Source organism: Aspergillus tanneri (genome assembly GCF_003426965.1).
Source record: "Aspergillus tanneri strain NIH1004 chromosome Unknown AapTan_7_pilon_pilon_pilon, whole genome shotgun sequence".
NCBI lineage: Eukaryota > Fungi > Ascomycota > Eurotiomycetes > Eurotiales > Aspergillaceae > Aspergillus > Aspergillus tanneri.
In genome coordinates, this window is record NW_022984634.1 from 3,728,480 (window position 1) to 3,750,549 (window position 22,070).

The window sequence follows — 22,070 nt, forward strand, 5'->3', positions numbered from 1 at the left end:
TCGAGGACGGCGCTTAACCTTGACATCTTGCTGGTTGGTCCAAAACCTGCACAGGACCGTAGCAGCGCTTCAAAAGGTCAACCCGAGAACGTAATTTGTCCAGACAGTGACGCCGAGAAGCAAAGGTTGGCCGCGATGCATAATTAGACACGGGTGTGAAGAAGATAGACATTGAGTCACCTCCGGGGTCTCCGTGTTGTGGCTGATTGGATTGAACGACACCTTGGGCTTCCAATCAGACACGACATAAAAACAGAAGTAATAAATAAACAAATAGTAACCAAACAGTGTGACTTCTCCAGCAGAGGCTGTGCAAGTGTGATCAAATGTGAAGAAGTGAAGTTGAGGATCAGGAGAATCTGATTTCGCATATATTACATCCTTCTAAAGATATCGATCTATAGTACTATACAGTGGATTGTTTGCCATGTCATGAACGATCCTGATTTATTGCCTCGTCATGTAGATTAAAAGTCAGTCCCTCGGCCATCGCAATGGCCCCTTCCATGTTCCCTTTATTGTACAGAAACAAGCCCTGCAAGGCTGCAGCGCTCGTGCTTTTCGATCGGTCGGGCTTCTTGCCTTGCTCATCCTCGATAAGCCCAAGATCTTGTAGCCGTTGGATAAACGTCTGACGATACGCCCCGCTCGTATCCAGTTCACCGTAGAATCGATCCCAGAGACAACCGACTTGGTAACGAGTGACTTCTCCAAGACGCACGGTCATGTCGACGCGGCCTGGTCGAACCAGAGCAGCATCTAGTCGCTCAACGTGGTTCGTTGTGAGGAAGAGAATCCGCTCCTCAGCACTCGCAACTCCATCCAGGGCATTCAGCAGACCTGAAAAGGTCACGTTGGCCCCCCGATATCCATCCGCTTCGGTCTGGGTGCGTCTGTTGGAAAAAGCCGCATCGACATCCTCCAGCAGGACCAGGGTACGATTAGGCACGATGGTCAGAAGGTGGTTCAATCGGTCGTCGGTGAGTCCTCGTTCGCTCAGATTCAGAATGGCGATGTCGTAGTCCAATTCACCAGCAAGAGCTTGGATAAATGAGCTCTTTCCCGTCCCCGGTGGACCGTAGAGCAGATACCCCCGCCGATAAGGAATGCCACGATCATAATACCACTTTCCACTGGAGACAAAATCCTTCACATCTTTAACAATCCGCTCCTTGACCCCGTTGTCGAGAACCACCGACTCCAAAGGTCGTTTCCGTCGCGGTTGACCAAAGAGCCGCCATTCCGTGCCCCAACTATTGTAGATCGACGTTTTCCCTTCATGGGATCTCGCCGCATATGCATGAGCCTCCTTGAAAAGCTCTTCAAAAATGTAACGGTGCGAATAGAGTGTGGTCAGCGTGATCGTCTCCCACGGCCGACCCGTCTGTAGGTCCTGCGACTTGGACTCTCGCATCCGATTGACAAAGACGAAGGCATTCTTATATCGCAGGATGTGTCTCCCGGGTCCCGGAACCAGCGCAAAGTGTGTATGCATTGATCCGTTTGCGTGTTCGACTTTCTGGGTCTGAATAGAGAGGTGGCGCATCCCAGGCGTCAATCGTTGGAGGATGGATTCCATAAAGCCAGACCTGCTGGCTGCGGACCGGGCCGAGTTGAGTTGCGATTGTTGATAGAGGGTCATCCAATGAAGGAACCACGGATACGAGTCATCCTTGATGCTGATTTCGACGTCCACGAGCATGCGCCGGCGAAGAAGAGCGGCGCCATGTCGCAGGCCTTTTTGGGCAAAGCTTAGACCTGCCCCGAGGCCAGCAAGACCAAATCCCTAAGCGTCCATCTCAATTAGCGGTTTCGTTGACTTCACATAAGATCAATCAATTCGTTCGCAGGAACCACGCCTTACCGCTGTGAAGAAAGGATTACTGCTCAGTTGAGCCCAGAGTCCCCCGTCAGCTGTCGGCTGCCCCACGGCCTGGATCGCATCTTTCCTTTGTTGAGCGATCAGATCGCCAGGTGCAGGCAGCCCTGATGACGAACCATTCGGGTCCATACCAACCGAGGGGCCGTGATGGGGTCGAAACAATCCGGAGAATGGGGACTCGATCAAATTAATTGATTGCTCTCGTTATCCATATCGCGCGATCGGCGTTACGACGGCCCGAGACTCAATACTCCAATGCTGAATACTCATCCATCATCCATTTATCGACATCACTGTTCACTATCGCTGCTGGTTTTATTATTTACTCGAGAAAATCGTCTGTATAAATTAGTAGCTTAAATGGATCGCACTCTTCGTATCTCTCCGTCTGGAGGCTGAGTCTTCGACTCAGCTATGGTCGGAGTTAACGGCTTTAGGTTCCACCGGCGTTATGCCTTGCTGATTGATGGCTTATTTTTTCGCCTCCCCCTAATTTAAATAGCAAATGAGGCGTGGAAGTCTATTGGAATCTCTGCTGATCTTGAGCTGTGGTTTGTAGGCTGGAGGCCTGCAAGAACGGCAAAGGCATCCACGTTACGTTGACCAGCTTCGGCAAGAACTGCACTCCCTCTTTAAAGGAACGCATACTAGCCAATTTTCCTCAGCAATGCGATTTTATCGACGTTACTGGTCCTTCTTTCGTCATTCGGCTGCATCAAAAAGTCCGCCCTCTCAGAAGCGCAATATGGGCATCTCTACTACCGCATTTTTATACTCCGTTATTGTTTCAGTGCCTCCGGTTTCCGCAGGCCCCGAAGATGTGGATGACAGGAACCACCATGTTTCTGGCGGGTTTGCAAATCCTTGGGAGTAGGCATTCCTTTGTCCTGGGTAGCTGATGATTCCATACTAATTCTTTCATGCAGTTCCTGGAATGGAGGTCCCGACTTTAAAAAATTGATGCGGTATTTCGGGTAGGTTATAGAGTATGGGCGCTTGTATCTGGATGCCATCTAACATTGACTCCGAAGCCAATATATCCGAGGAAAAGTTAATTACCCAGATACCAAGCCCCCAACAGTGCCTGTTCGAAAGCCCGAGTTCTTGGCCGCCCGGGAAACCTCCAGTCTACGAGCAACATGGTTGGGTCATGCCTGCTACTATGTTGAATTTCCAAGTGGCCTCCGAGTGCTATTTGACCCGGTGTTCGAGGATCGCTGTTCTCCATTTTCTTGGATAGGTCCCAAGCGATACACGGAAATGCCTTGTGACATTAAGGACATTCCCATCATTGATGCGGTGGTCATCTCCCATAACCATTACGACCATCTGTCTTACCCAACCATTAAAGAGATCTCCAAACGACATCCGAATTGTCACTTTTTCGCTCCCCTCGGCAACAAGCAATGGTTTACAAGCTCAGGGATCCACAACGTGACGGAATTGGACTGGTGGGAAGAACGCGATATTTCCCTTTCCCCGTTGGAGATGTCAGAAGTGGCACCTGCTGGAGATCTGGTATCGAATTCGGCCGACATCAAAGCCCGAATCAGCTGTTTACCTTGCCAGCACACTACTAACAGGGGTTTGTTCGATCGATGCAAGACACTATGGTCGTCATGGTCTGTTGAGTCTGGCGGACGCAAGGTATACTTCGCTGGGTACGTAGAGCCGCTTTTCTTAGTGCGTTCCGCATTCCCGTCAGCTAACTCCCGGCATCAATGTATAGGGATACGGGTTACAGATCAGTACCAGAGCTTCCTGATGGTGTCGATGACTATGCCCCAGAGCACAACTTTCCATCATGTCCCGCCTTCAAAGAAGTAGGCAAGTTCCGGGGTCCTTTTGATCTGGGACTGATCCCGATTGGAGCCTATAAACCTCGGTGGTTCATGAGCCCCATGCACGCCAGTCCTCATGATGCAGTTCACATTTTCCAGGACACGAAGTGCCAGAGAGCTTTGGGCATGCATTGGGGCACCTGGGTGTTGACTGAGGAAGACGTTCTTGAGCCACCCAAGCTGTTGCGGGGCGCTTTGAAGAAGAATGATATCCCCGAAGATGGAGTTTTTGATGTTTGCGACATTGGGGAGAGTCGGGAGTTTTAGATGGCTCGTAGATCAGTAATTAGGACGGGCTGGAGCTAATGGGCTGTATATCTCTCTATTTCATTTGCTACTGTTTTGTGAAATACCCTGTACTTGCAAGGTTCTATGTATTATATTGGCTCTATAGTTCAAGGTAATTGGAATATATACTTCTCTTTTTCTGCCACGAAGCCTAACAAAGAAACTTTGCATATAAAACCACTGTACAGGAGATCCCCCTGTGCTTCCTTGTCTCATCGATCTAGACGATACGTGGGTTGGTAGTGCTGAAAGAACCAGGTAGGTAGGGTAGGTTAATCAATAGTTGTCACCCTAGTAAATACATGTAGGCAAAACAATGGCATTCTCAACAAGCAAATTCACATAGATTCACCTTTGTTTAGAGCCCACGCCAAACAGCTGTGAAAGACCTCTGACAAAGCATCCTCACAACGTGTTTGGGACAATACACATAAAAGCATACTATACTACCTAAAACTTCACACCAAAGGACGTGGCCCAAACAAGCAATAAAAACAACCGTTGTCCTGCTGTCCACCTCAAGGCTTTTTGTCCTTTTTATTTTGGGAACCTTGTGTGTACCAGCAAACAGTAAGTCTTCTCTCATCGCCTAATTTGGCACGCCACAACGCGAAACCCATGACTGTCCTTGACAACCTACAAACTCTCGGTAGATAAAATATATACAGTATTTGCCGTCAGCCACATCAACATGACAAGTCATCCTCATCTCTCTACGAGCGCTAGCTCTGAATCCTACGATCACCAACCATGGCGAATACAAAACGACGACTATTCTACCGAGGACGAGGAAGAAGTTCTCTTCGATTTAGACGAGACAGCAATGGCCGAACTTCCACACCATTTGCAGAACAATATGCGAGAGATCCAACTCGAGCGGGCTTGTCGACTACAGAAGGATTCCAGCTCCGACCACATCGTCATGCGCAAACCGTCCCAAGACAGCCACGCAGACAGATGGTTGAAGAATATGGTGGCTCGGATGTCCGCAAACCTAGAGATGGATTATTTTGCCCGTGATCTTCGAGAGATGATGCATCCGGTTTCGCAAGACGTGTGCTGGTGTACGACTCAGAGTGATTATTTTACTGTGCAGGAAAACGGCATAGCAGCTCCTGGTTGTTTTTGCAAATTGAACAGAACTGTGGGAGATCGCAACGGTCTGTATCTGGACCATATGGCTTCGTGGGGGGATAATGCCTTGGCCAGATGCGAACAAAGCAGAGGACTCAATGATCACCAATATCTACCAGATTCGAAGGACCATGATGCTTCAGGAGCGAGTGCTCAGGGTGGGAAAAAAGCGCCACGAGAGAGAAAGGCCAGTTTGATCTTTCGTAAATCAAGCCGGTCCTTCATATCCGCTATGCGGGTTCAAGTCCAAAGGAGTCTCCGGAGAATGAGTATGTTTTTTAAGAAATAAATCGGCCAAGTGATCCCTGGTTTATAGGCAGGAGTGGCTCAGGATGCAATTATGGATTGGAGTAAATGGTTGCTGCATAGTATTTTGTTTTCATTTTGTTTTGATATGGAATGTCTGGTGTAATTACTACCCAACTAATAAAAGAAAAGAATGACAATAAATAAAATAAAACTACCAAGACAGCAGCAGAGTGTTGTTGAATCCGTAGAATGACGGTGACAGTGATAGATCTGAAAGCAGACTAACCCGAAAGAAGAATAGTGGCGGTGAGCTTCCAGTCCGCAATCCCACTTCGAGGTGCGCTGGAAATTTGATGTGACGGCGGGCAAAACATCTCCAGATCCCCTCCAGCCATCAGCCCTTTGTCTTCTCTTCTGGTCTATTTCGGAAGCCTTCGTCCGCTTCTCCCTAGGCTTTATCACCTCCTCTTTTTCTTCCCCCCAAGGACGTTGACATACCACCGCCAATATGCAGGCACCGGTGGTGGTGATGAGTATGTTGTTGCATTAGATTCCTTCCACGTCTCCAACAACTAACTGATGCATCCTAGACACCAATGCTGGTGAAAGACAGGTTGGTCGGAAAGCGCAGTTGTCGAATATCGCCGCCGCAAAGACGTATGTGAAACCTTCATCCTATTCAATTCGGTCTAACGTGTAGGTTCCGGCAGCGTCGCGGATATTATTCGGTCATGTCTTGGACCCAAGGCGATGTTGAAGATGCTTTTGGATCCAATGGGTGGTATTGTTCTGACCAACGATGGCCATGCTATTCTCCGAGAGATTGAAGTGTCGCACCCCGCCGCAAAGAGCATGATTGAACTCAGTCGTACTCAAGATGAGGAGGTCGGAGATGGCACTACGACTGTTATCATTCTTGGTAAATTTTCTCCTCTCTCTTTCTCTCTCTCCCTCCTGTTTGTGTTTTTTTCTTTCCTTTTTTATTTGGGCTAGCTGTGTGTGGTGAGATGCTAACCTGTTTAGCCGGTGAAATGCTTGCCCAGGCTCTTCCCCAACTAGAGCGTAACATCCACCCTGTCGTTATTATCTCGGCTTTCAAGCGTGCGTTAGCGGATGCTCTTGCCATCGTGGAGGAAGTTTCGATACCTGTGGATATCGATGATGATAAGGCCATGTACACTCTCATCCAGTCATCCATTGGGACAAAGTTCGTTTCCAGGTGGTCGGATCTTATGTGCGGCCTGGCCTTGAAGGCTGTTCGAACGGTCTCCTTCGACGCGGGTGGTGGAAAGCGAGAAGTTGACATCAAGCGATATGCTCGTATCGAGAAGATCCCCGGTGGTCAGATCGAGGATAGTGAGGTCATCGACGGTGTGATGGTCAACAAGGATATTACGCATCCCAAGATGCGGAGAAGAATTGAGAACCCTCGTGTGATCTTGCTTGATTGCCCATTGGAATACAAGAAGGGTGAATCTCAGACCAACATTGAAATTTCGAAGGAAGACGACTGGAATCGCATCTTGCAGATTGAAGAAGAGCAAGTGAAGCACATGTGCGATGCTATCTTGGCTCTGAAGCCGGACGTCGTCATCACCGAAAAGGGTGTCTCGGGTAAGAAATTTCTTGTTTGTTCTTTGGGCCGCAATCGCATCTGACCTCTTCAACTAGACCTCGCTCAGCACTTCTTGGTGAAGGCCAACGTGACAGCCCTGCGCCGAGTGAGAAAGACGGACAACAACCGAATTGCACGAGCAACTGGTGCAACGATCGTGAATCGCGTCGACGACCTCCAGGAATCCGATGTAGGAACCGGATGCGGACTTTTTGAGATCGAGAAGATCGGCGATGAGTATTTCACTTTCCTCAGAAAGTGCGAGAATCCCAAGGCCTGTACCATTCTCCTGCGAGGCCCGTCAAAGGACATTATCAACGAGGTTGAGCGGAACCTGCAAGACGCCATGTCGGTTGCTCGGAACGTCATTTTCCACCCCCGACTTTCTCCTGGTGGTGGTGCCATTGAGATGGCCGTGTCCGTCCGATTGAGCCAGCTGGCCAAGACCGTTGAGGGCGTCCAGCAGTGGCCGTATAAGGCTGTGGCTGATGCTATGGAGGTCATTCCACGAACGCTAGCGCAGAACGCTGGTGCCAGCCCTATCCGTGTTCTTACACGTATGAGGGCTAAGCACGTCGAAGGTGAGACTACATGGGGTCTTGACGGTGACTCAGGTGCCCTGGTCGACATGAAGGAGTATGGTGTGTGGGAGCCTGAAGCGGTCAAGCTCCAGAGTATTAAGACAGCCGTCGAGGTAAGTGACAACCCCAACGATGTGTGTACCCTGCTAACTTGTCCAGTCCGCATGCTTGCTTCTCCGTGTCGATGATATCTGCAGCGCAAAGTCTGCGCAGCAAGTGGGTGCCAACGCTGGTGGTGGCGAAGATTAAGAGACTGGGACGCGGTAATTGAAAAGAAAGAAATGCGTACTTAATGCTGCACGATCACCTCTTCATTTTGTATGAACATCCTAGACTAAAAATTACAATGGGTATCTTCATATCGTACACACTATGCAGAATAGCAATAGCCTCCTCCGGCTTCATTTGTGACTACCATTCAGCACTGAGATTCAATCATCGTGAATGATCAAGCCAGCGGTCTCCCCGGACTGGTCAGGTTCGCCCGTAGACGCATGGTGGCCGTCCTGATGCCCACCAGCAGTGTTCGTCGGACCATCCGTCACCATCGAATCAGCAACCTTGTTGGTCGTATCCTTCTTTCTGTTCTTCGCTGCGTTCCTCTTCTCCCGTCTCTTTCGGTTTTTCTCCGTCTTCTCCTCATCCTTCCGCTTAGTTTCTTCCCTCTCTCGATTCCATTCTTCGTTCTCTTTCTCCTTATCAATCTCACTCTGCATCAAACGTAGACGCTCATATTCCCTCCTGCGACTCGCCTTGTAGACGTGGAACTCGCCGGAGCCCGCACCAGCAGACGATCCTTGGACATTCGCGACAATCTCCGGCGGAGGGGGTAACGATGCGGATGTCCGTTGCTTGGATGGACCTGGGAGTTTGATCTCCTTGTTGGGGTCCCGGAAGAGAGATTCGATCTGCGTTGCTTGTTCGGATTGCGCCGTGACGGCACGACGTTTGACAGGTCGCTTGCTGCGCGGATCTGCGCTGGTCGGAATGGACTCAGGACCCGGTTCGGACATGGTGGGGGTTGCTGTGAGGTTGTTTTTATAACACGGAAGAGAAAGAGATCTTTCAGATCTTTAATATTTCTTGTCTTCGTATGCGATAGCAGGGATAGGGGCGAATTTCTTCGCGCGGACAGAGACAGGAAACTCGTAGAGAAACAATGCAACGGATTCGTTGCGTCAAAGTCTCGGATAAAATGTGAGCGGTGAGACGCGATGGTTTAGTGGATTGGATACATCCAGCAAGAACCAACAGAACGAACAGCCACGACGACTTCCTCTGGGAATCGACCTGGCTCAGACCGGGCTGGAAACTTGGCACCAAAAAGGTCCAGTCCAGTCTCCAAGTCGATGGTGGTTGTACATGTGACAGCAGCCAAGCCAGTGAAAGGAAATTAATTGTTGATATTTTGTTCCCCATCCTGTTTTCTCCTCTCTTTCTCCTCATTGACTGTTTAATCATGCCCGTCTCGTAGTCGAGAGAATCGATCTGTTTATTTCTTAGGCCTGTTTTGTTATCAGTTCTCATCTGTCGTTTTGGCACCAATCGACTTCATCTCTCCTGTAGCCATAGTACTTCTGACCCCGCATTCGGTACAATGGGGTCGGCTGAAAGAAGCACCGGAAAGGTCAGTAGGTAGCAATGCTTCCTGGGTAATATGACAGTGCTTAGGAGGCGACGATCATAATAACGATGCCCCAGTTTGATCTAGACGATGCATGTCGCCTCAAGTCCAATCCCTCGTTGATAGGACACGTTTGTGTATGTGATGTGATACGTGAATACAGTCACCCTGTTTCAGCTGCAAGGTCGGGCTAATCCGTTTCGCTACAGAGAACTCATTATGATGTATGCTATCTCTGCTGTACGTGTCTTCAGTGTCTCTGAATGTTGGCTCACATGGTAGGGCAGATTGAGAATCATGAACCGCTTGGTGATCTCTTGGTTTTATCCCACACCTCAGTGCCAGACAAGATCCTGGTGGAGTTTTTGAAAACGGGTGCGGTATGTTTCTGATTGTTGGTTCCCTGACAATCTCCAGCTGAGGGTCTATATCACTTCACAGCCACCAAATGACTATGTTTTCGTCAGCTTTATCGAACCCTCCCATGGCTGCTCTCTCATACGAGAAGATGACCTCGAGCTGGTCGACCGAGTATTAGAGATGGGACAGGCTGTCAAGCGACATCTGGACAGCACGGTCAGCGGTACGGTCATCAGCTCTTCCGCCAAGTGTAGTCTTGAGCCGATTGCTTATCGAGTGCTGGATCCACGAACTGGGGAATACGGTCCCGTCAAGTTTGCAGAAAAGGCTAAAGGTCGTCATGCTTCCACGCCACCTGTCCATGCTGAGGACGCAGACCCTCCATCACTACATGACGTTCCGATGTCAGAACTCAAAAACTACGAACAATTTTCCGAAGGTGACTATATCATATATCGACAGAAAGTAGGGGTTATTAATCAGATTGATCGGGACGCAATCCTACTTCTCCCGAACAAGAAAACCGTTTCGCCCATCGACCCCTACGGGATGGAACTTCCCCTCTTGTCCGATACCAAAAATGTCGTAGCCATGCCTAATCACCCAGATACGATCCATTCGTACCCTTTGGACAGCGGTGGCTTTCTCTGGACGTCAGAGTCCGAATCACTGTTCCCCGGTCAATTTGCCATCACTGCAATGTGTAACTTGACTCGAGGAGACCTGATCTCAGATGCAGGCTCACAGGTGGATCCAGAAGGTTATATCTTGGACACTCCTGCTACGGACTACCATATCGACTGGGTTTGCCCCAACGTTTTTGCTGTGGGGTTACCGTATAGTAGTGCGAACAGTGAAATGCTGAGGGCTTCTGTACTGAATGATAATGCTGTGAAGTGCGACTTCGGTCAGTTGCCTAAAGAGGCATTGAATAAAAAGGGTGTCAACTCAGACGTCTGGCTTAAAATTGGAGACCGGGTCCGTTTTCGGGACCCGAAGGATGCAGATACGAAGTACCCTCCATTTAAGTGTATTCCAGTCGATGAGTCCTTTGGCTACGATATAAATGTTCTTCGCATAACGGCCACTAAAACCGAGGTCACAGTCCAATGGCAAGACGGGAGCATAACCACTGAAGAAGCTACTGCCCTGCATAAGTTCTCCAGCGCTGATGATGAGGTATGGCCTGGAAACCTTGTCGTCTTGAAAGACGGAGTAGAGACTATTCATGAACCTCTTCCTGCCAATGTTGGTCCTATGCCTGCTGGACTTGCTGAGTCAATGATGGAATCCCTTCGTCTCAAGAAGATCGGTGTGGTCCAAACCGTGGATGGCAGGGAAAGAATAGCATCCGTCCGTTGGTATGAAAACCCAGATGTTGTGCTAATGCACCAGGGCAATATGTTGAAACCTGGTTCGTCTCTTGGTAAGCTTGGGACAACGGTCACTGATGTGTCTATCTACGAGCTTAAATCATACTCCTGTCTGGCGAAGTCGCTCGCTGATCTGGTGCTTCTTGTTCCCAAAACTGTTCACCAGTCGGCAATGCCGACGACTAACTCGAACTCAACTTTCAAGGCTGCTGGACCCTGTCAGCTGAGCTTCCTCTTTCCGATCACGTTCTTCGAGACTTTTCTTTATCTCGAGGCCATGAAATTGAAAATTGTAGGATCTGAGTGGTTCAAAAAGACGACCTCAATTGATACATCTCCAGCCCCGTCCCGGTTCAGTGTCCATCACGATGAGTTCAGTGTCAAATCGCCAGCCAATTTCATCGGAAAGGTTGTTTCCATGGACACCGATGGTGTGATCACTGTTCGGCTTGCAGGTGCGGACAATTGCCATGATATCCGTGTTCCACTGGAGAGGATGATGCTGGTGCTTAATGAAGGGAATTCCATGCCGCTTCTTCCATTTCCACCACTTGATCTTCTAGGTCATGGTCAACACAGTCTGTTTGGACCGTTGAATGATGCTCTATCCAATCCACAATTTGGAGCATTTGATGATGACCCTAGTGATCTGTACGAGGCAATGTTTGATTCCATGTACGACCGACCAACGTACGGTTCACCATTTTCGGGAGATGATCATCCACTGTTTGGGCGATTTGATGAGTATGGCCCGTCAGTCAGCCGGACCTTTGAATATGAGGGCGGCCAGCGTCTCGATGATGATGGCAGGGAGGATGATTGGCTCACGGAGGACGAGGATCTTGACGGAACAGATGGTAGCCATGTTGATTCAATTGGCAACAACGAGGACAATATTGAAGTGCCCGACGTGGCGGACATTAACCCTCCTGAGAAGTCTGGTACTAGCGGAGAGACCAAGGATCCCAAAGATAGGGCTAGCGCTTCCCAAGTTACGGAAAAGCCGTCGGCCCTATCATCCAGTTTGCCCTCTGAATGTCCTCCGGCATTCTCTTTGTTGGAAGGTTCGCCTCCATCTGATCATCACTTCCTTTGCCAAAGCCCAACAGGGGCTTCCGGGATATCAATCAAGCGCATCCGCAAGGAGTTCGAGATCCTGCGGTCTTCACTTCCTCCTGGGATTTTCGTCCGGGCATGGGAATCCAGGATGGATCTGTTGCGGGTTCTAATAGTCGGGCCTCAGGGAACCCCCTACGAGCATGCACCGTTTGTGATTGACTTCCACCTTTCAAATCATTTCCCCAACCGACCCCCGTCGACCTTCTTTCACTCATGGACCAATATGAACGGAAGGATTAACCCCAATCTGTACGAAGATGGTAAAATCTGCCTTAGTATCCTGGGTACCTGGCCCACGCAAAATCCGGACGAAAGCTGGTCACCCGTCAAATCGACTCTACTGCAAGTTCTGGTTTCGATCATGGGGCTTGTACTGGTCAAAGCGCCATTCTACAGTACGTTGATATCTTTCATTTGATGATCTTGTGGTTACTCACTTATCTATAGACGAGGCGGGATACGAAGCCTTTGCTGCCGAGGGCAATAAACAAGTCGAATCTATACAATATTCCGAGAAGGCGTTCCTGATTACTCGGAAGTTTATTCAGCATGCACTGGAACATCCCGTTGCAGGCATGGAAGACGTACTGACGTGGCATTACTTCCCCAACTTGAAGCAACAGGAGGAGAGTTGCGTGCGCCCGCAACTGCTGCGTCGGGCTATTGAAGGGGCTCTTAGTATGATCGAGCATCATAATCGTACATCTACCGTTGAAAGCATTGGTGAGGATGATGTCGCATCGGCCTTCGTCCCACGTCTCAGTCTTGGGGCGGTGGTCCTACTGCGGAAGCATATTCATGCTCTCGAACAGATCGAGTCCACCATGAGTGCTTGAGGGGTTTCAGGTGCACTATACAGTGCCACGGTGGAATACAAAGGGTTTTATGCGCCCGGAGAAACTGTGAAATCTGTGGAATCTGTGGAATCTGTGGAATCTGGAGTAATAATCTATGTGATGTAGAAGCCATTTTGTACCTACACATTTTTAGTTCTTGTTCAAATGAGACTCTCCGGGCCTTCGACTAGCCCAGTAGCCGCATATCCACGACTGCAATCTGTAACAGAAGCCTAGAATGGTCATATTACTCATGGAAGCAGCATGAGACTTATGAAGCTGGGGACACTGTTTTAATGTGGAATTTGCTGCGGCATTGGTCTGCGGCGGGTTCCGTGCTCTGCTTTCTGTCCTTAAGACAGTCTTGTCTCGTCTGGCAGCTGTTCCTGTTCTTTCTTCCTCCCCCTCCCTCTTCATCGTGCCATCTGGACATCTCCCTCGTGGAATCTCCGATAATTAATTCCCTTTCATCGTCTCGAAGTCGTATTGATCTGGGATTTCTTGATTCTATCCGTGCGACCCTCGCGTCAACCTTTTCCCCACCACAAAACACGCGAGTTGCACCATGCCATCTTATCGTCTAGGTAAGGCTTTTTTTTTTTTTTGTCATCTTATTTTAAGTATATAATCGCGCATTTATCGTCTATTTTAATTAAATTAAGCGTGTATTGCATATCCTGTTTTTTATCGCATTGTTTGTCCATCGTATGTTCTATTTACTCCTACAAATTTGCCCAACATCAACTGTAATGCCTGACGGAGTTGATTATTTCCTCTGGTGTTGTGTAAAAAAAAAAAAAAAAAAAAAAAAAAAAAAAAAAAAAAAAACTGACGTAAACAGATGAGGCATCCACCGGTCGAGCCGGCTGCCAAAACAAAGAATGCAAAGATGACAAAATCAAGATTCTCAAGGGCGAGCTTCGTCTCGGAACCTGGGTCGACACCGAGCGATTCCAGAGCTTCTTCTGGAGACATTGGTATGCCCTCTCCATTCCCATTGTCCTACCTCGGACCTACAGGCTAACCAATTCTAGGGGGTGCGTGACGCCTAAAATTATCGCCCACATGAAAGAAACTGTTGAGGAGACGGGTGAGGACGTCTCCGATATAGATGGCTTTCAGGAACTCTCTCCTGAGAATCAGGAGAAGGTGCGAAAGGCTGTGGAGCAGGGGCATGTGGATGATGATGACTGGAAGGGGGTATATCTCCCCTCCCCAATTGATTTTTATTATACATATCTCCTTCGTTCTTTCAGCGTCACTGGAGCACCAATGCTGATCCTTCTAGGATGTGGAGATGAACCGCCCCGGCAAGACAGGCTTCCGGATGCGTGTGCCAAAGAAGAAGGCCAAGGCCGATGAGGTATTTACCTTCTTCTCACCCGATGACCAAGTACAGCAAATTGATGACCCCCCGCAGGAAGAGGAAGTTTCCGAGGCAAGGGAGCAGCCCGCCAAGCCCAAGAAGCGCGGCCAAGCCAAACCTGCCAAAGACGCAGCTAAGAGCGGATCCGAAGACGAAGCACCCAAGACCAAGCAACCCAAGAAAAGAGGTCGCGCCAAACAAGACGTCGTAGATGATGATGAGTCCGCCAAGCAGCCTGCAAAAAAAGGCCGTGCTTCGAAGGATACCACTGAGAAGAAGACCACCAAGACTTCCACTGCCTCTACTCCGGCTGCTAAATCGAACGCTAAACGCCAGAAGAAGCCCGCCAATGAAGACGGTGAGGCCGAGGCTAAACTTGTACCGGCTGATGAAAAGCCTAAGAGGGGTCGTAAGAAGAAGTCTATGTGATTTTTTCTATTTGCATATTAAATGTCCTCTCATTGTATTTCTTTCGTTCTTTTTCATTTCTTTCATATTTTCCCTCCGTTTGCTGACTTCTCATATCTTATTCACTTGTTTCCTTGCAGTAGTTGAAGGATTTCACGTATTGTCAGAGTTCACTTATTCTCAGAGGCCATTGTTGTTTGTTTTATATGCATGGGTCATTGAGCTTATTGAGGGAACCTGTGTGGACGCTATTGCTTTGTAATAATATTAATGCATAACTTTTTCTACTTGCCCAAATCTATCTACGTCGATATACCCACCCGTTCTATCCACATACATGTACAATCCCTCCTGAAATGAGGCGGCCGAATCTCTCAATTCCTAGCTAAGATCAATCTACCTTCAGACCATCCAGAAAATGCAGTCTAGATCAGAGACAGACTACATAAAGCAAGCAGAGCAGAGCAGAGATGCTAATTACAGCAGCTATGATATAGAAGCCAGACGGAAACAAAACAAAACACAGGACTCTCAACTCAAGGAATGGCAGGAACAATATGAATAAATGCATCAAAGTCGATGGAACGATCGATCGAATTAAATAGCGATACGGAGATGGTTCCTCATGACCATACTTAAAAGTGGTTGGCCAACCTCGAAAGAATTGAACGATGCTTACCCATGAGCAAGACCGGACTTTTTTTTTTTTTTTTTTGTTTTTGGTGCCTGTGTATTTCGAAATGTCTGTTGCTGGCTACCACATTTAGATCATCCTGGAGGAGCTGTTCAGTACAATCAGTCAGTTGATGGTCAAGATAACTATATCCTGTAGAAAAAAAGACAAACCTGATCTCTTCAAGATCATCCATGTGATTGCACATAGCAACAAACAAATCGAAAAAGAACGGATGTCCCGTCTCCATTTCAAACTGCATGGTTCCACTACCCTTGAAGATCCGCCGGGTGCGAATGATCATGGCAAGATAATGAGCGCGAAGCCGATACTCCGAGTCTAGTGTGTTGTCGTAGGCGTACCGAGCGGATCGCAGGATCACATCCACAGGAATGCCACTCTGAAGACCTTGCTTGCGAAGTGCAAGGCGCTTGAGATCGTCCAGACCATACTTCTCTGCAGCACAGTACACCGCTGTATCCCTGAGGACAACACCACCGACCCCGGAGTGAAAAATTGTGGCTTTGCTTGACCCGCTGCCTCCGAGAATATGTACATCCTGGGTGATCTCGAGCTCCCAGCAGTTGGCATCCTTGCTTCGGAGCAGACGCGGGAAATAATCCCCCTTATATAAGAACTCGAGAACAGAGGACAAGATCTCAGGCTCTCTGAGGCGGCTTGTTAGAGTTGTATGCTTACAGGGTACAGAAGATACAGATGACATACTCTTCTGGTAGTACAACCGCCATATTCATGGCATTCTCTACGAACTGATCTCTGAGCATGGCCGTGAAGAAAGGAGAACGACACAAGAGATGCTCGTGGGCCACGAAAAGACGATGCTCCCGACCTACAATCAAAGTGACTATAGGGCTCATGGGAGGACTATAGCAGCAGGGGTTGTCTATCAGTTAACTTATTGTTGACACAGTGCTGGTTGATGAGAATCACAGCAGCGCAGGAAAAGTGTGCAGGAAATGCTGGACATAACTCACCTGTCCGGTGGTGGACTTTCGAACTTCTCCTGCATCTTTCCTTTCACACGCCCACCGAGAACCTTCCTGGCCGATCTGACGGACTTTCCTAGAGGATCCTTGGAAATAAAGGGGCGTTTGACAGGCATGATGCTGTTGTCCTTCCCTCCAAAGAGCTTAGCCAGGAAAGATATCAGCGACAGCCAGGTATAGAGGCAAAGGAGCGACAAGAAAAACCAGAAGATCGGAAAAGAGTGGACTAAATTGACAAGGAGAAAAAGTGACGCTGCCGAGTCATGCAAGTCGCATGAGGGGAGGAGTCCTGGAAGCTTTCCCAAGACGAAATTCCTCTCGTAATCGCAAGTCTTCATCTCAATGAAGACCTACTGATATCCCGAGAAGGAACACAGTCCTGGAGAAGCTTTCGCATACACAAATCTACAGCCCGGAGGAGAGATGTATAGCGAAGATCGGTCGACTCTGCGGAGCGTGAGAAGGAAAGATGATAGGAATGAATGAATTGCGAAGATAACCTACGGATCATGTGATGGCTAGGCAGCTGACTGGCGTGCACCTGATTTCGTACTTCTGCCTAGTGATTATCCTGGATTTGAACCAATGGAATATACTGGACTAGCAGATATTACCATCATCTGGAACTGTATGCGTTTGTTGATAAAGTACTCGCTATATAAAACTGAGGCACACGAATTGTCTAGTTGTAGCAGCTTCATTAGCCGGTGAAAATCCATACTGAGTATATATTCATGCCACCAGCTACTATTCCAGCCTTTCTCTGGACGAACTAGCACCGAGTCCCAGGACAGCCTGAGCGAGAGGGACAACTATCAACTAGCCAAGCATTAGAGATCCTTGATATAAATACCGTTAGCACCTCCCGGTGAATAATAGGGTTGGCCGCCAAGATAGATGGTGTACTTATGGTTGCAGATAAATGGATACCCTCTATACAGAGTAGCAGTGCCGGAATAACCCATTGCCCCATTGAAATGCAGCATAGTAGATGGGTCGAATGGATTAAATGGATCCAACGAAGAACTGCATGATAATCTATCTAGAATTACACTATCTAAGACCTACATAATACAGGTATATCCCTTCCCGATGCGGGATGTGGCGGTGCAGTAACGCGCCTCTTTCAGTGACATCATCGCTAGGTTGAGTTCCTGAATCTCGATCGGAGTCTCCTGCAGGAGGTCTTGATTCCCCAGCCTCCAAGCCACTGCAGGTTTCGGTTTTGGGAGGTCGCAAGCAATATCTGCGACAACTGTCTAGCTATTCAGTGTCTAGTCTGGCCAGCCATAGCCTTCTGTTTAACCTTGCAACAAGTAGATAGTACTTATACCCCTCCATCTGCTTCTCTTTGTTCTCCGTCGTTTGTTCAACATCACTCATAACCATAGGCCACGGATCGGTTTTCTGGCTCTATCACTCATTCATTTATGGTTGCTGAAGAGAATTCAAGTCGATATGCAGCAGTTTAATCAAATCAAAAATTGGAGGCGTTCCTCGCAGCAGTTCAAATCCCAGGATCCCGTGTTGACCGCCGAGGATGAGAGGTTTCTACAGAATATTGTGACCGAGAGGAGTCATAAAAGTTCTTCGTCTGTTTCGCCTGCTGAGGAGGATGGGGGAGTACACTCACCCGTCAGTCCTCTCGGAATCGATGTACCTAATCTCCAATCCCCTGTGTCACCCGAGGAAGAATTTGGGAGAGAACTTGGCGAAGAGGGACGGAAGACCAGAGAATTATCCCGTAGGAAATCTAGTATTTCCTCACTATCGCCGTCATCTAAGGTGGGAGTTTCACCGCCGACGAAGAAGCCATGGAACTGGTTACGACGGATGGGTACCGTTAGTCAAAAGGTATAGTCCCCCTTCCACTGTTTGGAACGAGGTGTATGTGGCACGTACAGTACATGAAATAACACCCATTTTTGATTAATAGAATAAAGGAGAGGCCGCAACGTCGGGTACCCCGAGCGATACGCAAGGTCAACTTGCCGCCACTGGTAACGATGAAGTGAAGCAAGAAGCGGAAGACATGACGGAGGTCCTGGAGCGACTGGATCTCGCGGCAGACAATAATCGGGTATTTTCTATCAGCGACGAAACCCAGGAGCTCTTACGCAAGTTCAAGTTAATCTTCAAGGACCTCGTTGATGGCGTCCCGACTGCCTACCACGATCTTGAGATGCTTCTTACGAACGGCAACAGACAACTGCAAAGCACATATACCAAGCTTCCAAGTTTTCTACAGAAACTCATCGAGAAACTTCCAGAGCGGTGGACCGAAACCCTGGCCCCTGAGATGATTGCAGCGGCTAGCGAGAGAGCAGGGACAAGTGGTATTAACATGGACAATGTGGAAAAAGTGGCGGCAGCAGCCGGTAAGATGGGGATCAAGGTGCCAAGCTTGAAAGAGCTGGTCGGAAAGCCGGCTGCTCTTGTGGGAATGCTCCGGTCCATTGTGGCCTTTTTAAGAGCTCGATTCCCGGCGGTGTTGGGCATGAATATTCTCTGGTCATTAGCATTATTCAGTAAGTGCAGCCCAGATGTTTTGTGAGGGTTTAGGGTTAGACAGGCTGATATGAGCTTCCTCACACAGTCCTGCTGTTCGTCTTGTGGTATTGTCATAAACGTGGGCGGGAGGTCCGCCTGGAGAACGAACGTCTCGTCTCCGAGGAAGAGATTGAAAAATTAAACGAGCAATCTTCTTCGGACGAAGGAATCCGGACAACGGAGACCCTCACCACCACCGCGCCTCAGGGAGCTTCGGTAGCAGAAGTTCGCGAGGGGATAAAAGAAGCACAACAATCCAGAGAGTCGAACACTAGTGCGCCCGTAGATGGACAAACGAGAAGAGAGGAAGAGACGATGTCGTATAGATCTCCATCCAAGCCAAGCCGGTCAAAGTCGATACTAGCCATTTGGGGGCGATCAGGTCAGAGAGCAGCCACAGCATCAGTACCCAAAATTGAGCCATACCCAGGAACATAATCTTTAGCTACTTACTGACTTTTCTTCTATTTCGGGATATTTGTCTCTAATTTCTAGTGGTCTTGGTTTAATCTATCTAGTAGCCCGTTTGACGGGGATTTTGATACCAGTTGGTGCTTTTCATGGAATATGGTGGAGAAATTCTACTTCCTGGAGTTTCTAGGTACAGCTTTGCTCAAGTGGCAACTTCGGGAAATGATAGTGACGATAACAATGGCAGTTTATGAATCTAGGAATGGAACTGGGAATGACCCGAGACTTCAAAATGAGAGGCATCTCCACGAGAATCATAGAGAGATGTACTTGTAGGTACTGTACAAGCATGTAGTAGGTGAGTAGTACGACGAGATACCTAGCGTACCGAGTAGAGAGTAGGAAGAATCGACTGCAAGCACTTTTAGTTTGGTAGTTATTCCATAAATATTCTCTAAACTAATATAGAAAGGATAGTAGGTTAAGGGAGAGAAGGGCTGCTGGTTAGTTCAATCCCACGAGGGTTCTTAGCGTAGTGATAATTCAATCATCATATGGCATCCTTCATCAACAAGGACTCAGGGAAATACTGTAGGCCGCAAAATTATGTCAACCTGAACTCACCCAGGTAAGAATACTTTTACCTATCTTGTTCCTTCCACGATGGACTATCCTTATATGATAAAGAATCACCTACTAACTCATATTATCTCTATGCAGTGTCCGGTTGTCTTCGTCCTTGATTGAAACGAGCACAAGATATCCGTTAATGTATGGGCGACATGTCAAAGTCGCCTTCCCCCTTCAAAGAGAAAACAACCTCCCAAAAGACCCCACCCCTGAGGAATGGGAAATTCTCAGTTCTCTATTCCCAGATTTTGTTGGGGCTTCCGTGCTAGAGCATTTTCTAATCATATATGTGGTAAAGCTTCCCGCGAAACTGTGGCCCGTATCTGTGGCAGGGCTCCCACTGTTTCTCACCACTGATGAACGTGTACCATGGACTTTCGGCAAAGTAGGCAATGTCAAATATGCCGTGTTAGACATCTCGATGCCAGATACGGCATCAAAAGAGCTCTGTATAAAGCCGTGGTAGACTTTTCTGAGGGGCAAAGAATCGAGATATCTGAGTTGGCTTGGTGCTTTGGATGTTGGAGAAACCGTCTTCCAGGAGAAAAGAGATATCACTAGTCTTCCTGGGAAAGTTTGTCAGCTCACAGTTTTTTATGCTAGTGAAGAATAACTTTCCATGGAAATGGCATATCGTCAAATGACACCTGCCAAAGGACTTTCGGATGGCGTTTCCTTTGGGGGAATTAAACACACTTTCGAATTAAGGTCTTTCGACATATTATCTACGGATAACCTGCACACTGGACTCATTGACGGCCAGTTCCTCACATTTGCTTGAATCGTATCCCCTCTGGGGTGCAGACGATAAGACTATGGGTAGGTTGTGGCAATTGTTTGGACAAGATACTAGTCGCGTACAAACTGAAGGATGTTGCGGTTCTGCATGTGGGATGATCTGTCACTTGCTTTTTCAAATATTTCAATTCTGAGAACATCGGTATAGGGTTGTAGCTGTTGAGTGATTGCGCCATGTGCATAGGTTACGCGAATAAGGACGTATTGTGGTAGCTTGTCAATTTTCCATTCATATTTTAAACAAACCCTTCTTCGAAATACAGCTTATCAACCTATACCTAAATTATTATTGCCCTCTCCGGTAAAAGTAGTTTTCTTTGTTCCTCCTTTCTGTTGGGTAGAGATGTTTTGTATTCCTTTAGAGGTTGGGAGTACTGTTTCTGATCAAGTGCTGGGTCTCATCTTGCAGCCAAGTTCTATATTGTACACCGATTGGCCGTGGACGATTGGGTGAAAGTGCGTCAGATAGCAGTCTTGGCAAAGGAATCTTAGGAACTGTACAGTTTCTGGTTAAAGGTCACGCACAATTATCTCCTTTCCATTGTATTATAGAGTACGTGGTCCTCCGTAGTTAAGTTGATAAGGCATCATCAGAGGGTTTACATGCAGTAGAAGCATGAGCCACTTCCACTTCTAGCTCTCTACTTTGACCTTGCAGGATGAATGCAGCCAGCTGTCCCTTTACCGCTCTTTTTCAACAATCTCCCATGCAGACATCTGTACTCTGTAATATCTATTATTAATCTAGCTACTGTTAGGTAAAGATCTGTTGGGTGATGTGGTGGCCTGTTCCAACCCTTGTATCTCATGATCCCTAAGTATGTAATAGTAGGAAGGTAGAATTCTCCGATCGAATCTGTTTTGATTTGTTCTTTTATTCCAGGGTTGATTATCCTGCAACATATTGCCACTGGTGTGGGCTGTGGAGATCTGTCTCCCTAAAAAGATTAGACTAACGGGACGACTGTCGTCCGTCGGAAATAATCATAAATTTTTTTTTCTCTCCCAAATAAATTATTGTTGTTTTGAATATGGAGCTGGCAGGTTAGGTGCAGTAGTCACCAATCCCAGTAACTTAGGCTTTTAGCAAATAGCAATACTAGAGCTTTTTTCCTCCGTAAGCACCATGAGATAGGTGGTTCCATGGACCTTTCGTGTTCTTCTCTGACGAACAGTATGTACTACGTTGTTACAGTATATTCATCAGACTGTTGTGATTATGACTCATCTCATAGACTCATTCGATGGGTCATATCTCTGATACTACAATATGGAGGAGTACATCGTGCGGAAAGCACGGTTCAAAGAATGTCCCCGACTTGAAT

The 22,070-nt window shown here is 47.9% G+C and overlaps 9 protein-coding genes across 9 annotated transcripts; 6 read left to right on the plus strand and 3 right to left on the minus strand.

Annotated features, from left to right (window-relative positions):
• Window positions 1-430: 430 nt before the first annotated feature.
• Window positions 431-2,011, minus strand: ATNIH1004_007837 (bifunctional AAA family ATPase chaperone/translocase BCS1; the record flags this gene model as incomplete). The annotated part of the gene is made up of 2 exons (XM_033572453.1): window positions 431-1,786; window positions 1,865-2,011. 2 exons carry the CDS (start codon window positions 2,009-2,011, stop codon window positions 431-433), a joined length of 1,503 nt encoding a protein of 500 aa, XP_033425768.1.
• Window positions 2,012-2,549: 538 nt separating this feature from the next.
• On the plus strand, window positions 2,550-3,990 carry ATNIH1004_007838 (putative Zn-dependent hydrolase/oxidoreductase family protein; the record flags this gene model as incomplete). The annotated part of the gene is made up of 4 exons (XM_033572454.1): window positions 2,550-2,734; window positions 2,809-2,856; window positions 2,914-3,543; window positions 3,612-3,990. The coding sequence occupies 4 exons, from the start codon at window positions 2,550-2,552 to the stop codon at window positions 3,988-3,990; spliced, it is 1,242 nt and encodes a 413-aa protein (XP_033425769.1).
• A 712-nt stretch (window positions 3,991-4,702) lies between these two features.
• Window positions 4,703-5,434, plus strand: ATNIH1004_007839 (uncharacterized protein; the record flags this gene model as incomplete). The annotated part of the gene is made up of 1 exon (XM_033572455.1): window positions 4,703-5,434. One exon carries the CDS (start codon window positions 4,703-4,705, stop codon window positions 5,432-5,434), a length of 732 nt encoding a protein of 243 aa, XP_033425770.1.
• Window positions 5,435-5,902: 468 nt separating this feature from the next.
• Window positions 5,903-7,839, plus strand: CCT3 (chaperonin-containing T-complex subunit CCT3; the record flags this gene model as incomplete). The annotated part of the gene is made up of 6 exons (XM_033572456.1): window positions 5,903-5,927; window positions 5,985-6,051; window positions 6,105-6,313; window positions 6,418-7,008; window positions 7,066-7,703; window positions 7,750-7,839. The coding sequence occupies 6 exons, from the start codon at window positions 5,903-5,905 to the stop codon at window positions 7,837-7,839; spliced, it is 1,620 nt and encodes a 539-aa protein (XP_033425771.1).
• Window positions 7,840-8,021: 182 nt separating this feature from the next.
• ATNIH1004_007841 (PRKRIP1 family protein) lies at window positions 8,022-8,603 on the minus strand (the record flags this gene model as incomplete). The annotated part of the gene is made up of 1 exon (XM_033572457.1): window positions 8,022-8,603. One exon carries the CDS (start codon window positions 8,601-8,603, stop codon window positions 8,022-8,024), a length of 582 nt encoding a protein of 193 aa, XP_033425772.1.
• A 584-nt stretch (window positions 8,604-9,187) lies between these two features.
• On the plus strand, window positions 9,188-12,902 carry ATNIH1004_007842 (ubiquitin-conjugating enzyme E2; the record flags this gene model as incomplete). Its single annotated transcript, XM_033572458.1, has 6 exons — window positions 9,188-9,217; window positions 9,292-9,351; window positions 9,424-9,438; window positions 9,502-9,594; window positions 9,656-12,461; window positions 12,514-12,902. 6 exons carry the CDS (start codon window positions 9,188-9,190, stop codon window positions 12,900-12,902), a joined length of 3,393 nt encoding a protein of 1,130 aa, XP_033425773.1.
• Window positions 12,903-13,967: 1,065 nt separating this feature from the next.
• Window positions 13,968-14,697, plus strand: ATNIH1004_007843 (uncharacterized protein; the record flags this gene model as incomplete). The annotated part of the gene is made up of 2 exons (XM_033572459.1): window positions 13,968-14,102; window positions 14,191-14,697. 2 exons carry the CDS (start codon window positions 13,968-13,970, stop codon window positions 14,695-14,697), a joined length of 642 nt encoding a protein of 213 aa, XP_033425774.1.
• A 742-nt stretch (window positions 14,698-15,439) lies between these two features.
• On the minus strand, window positions 15,440-16,472 carry ATNIH1004_007844 (uncharacterized protein; the record flags this gene model as incomplete). Its single annotated transcript, XM_033572460.1, has 4 exons — window positions 15,440-15,458; window positions 15,523-16,017; window positions 16,076-16,234; window positions 16,345-16,472. The coding sequence occupies 4 exons, from the start codon at window positions 16,470-16,472 to the stop codon at window positions 15,440-15,442; spliced, it is 801 nt and encodes a 266-aa protein (XP_033425775.1).
• Window positions 16,473-17,814: 1,342 nt separating this feature from the next.
• Window positions 17,815-19,344, plus strand: ATNIH1004_007845 (uncharacterized protein; the record flags this gene model as incomplete). Its single annotated transcript, XM_033572461.1, has 3 exons — window positions 17,815-18,210; window positions 18,293-18,884; window positions 18,953-19,344. 3 exons carry the CDS (start codon window positions 17,815-17,817, stop codon window positions 19,342-19,344), a joined length of 1,380 nt encoding a protein of 459 aa, XP_033425776.1.
• Between the last annotated feature and the right edge of the window lie 2,726 nt (window positions 19,345-22,070).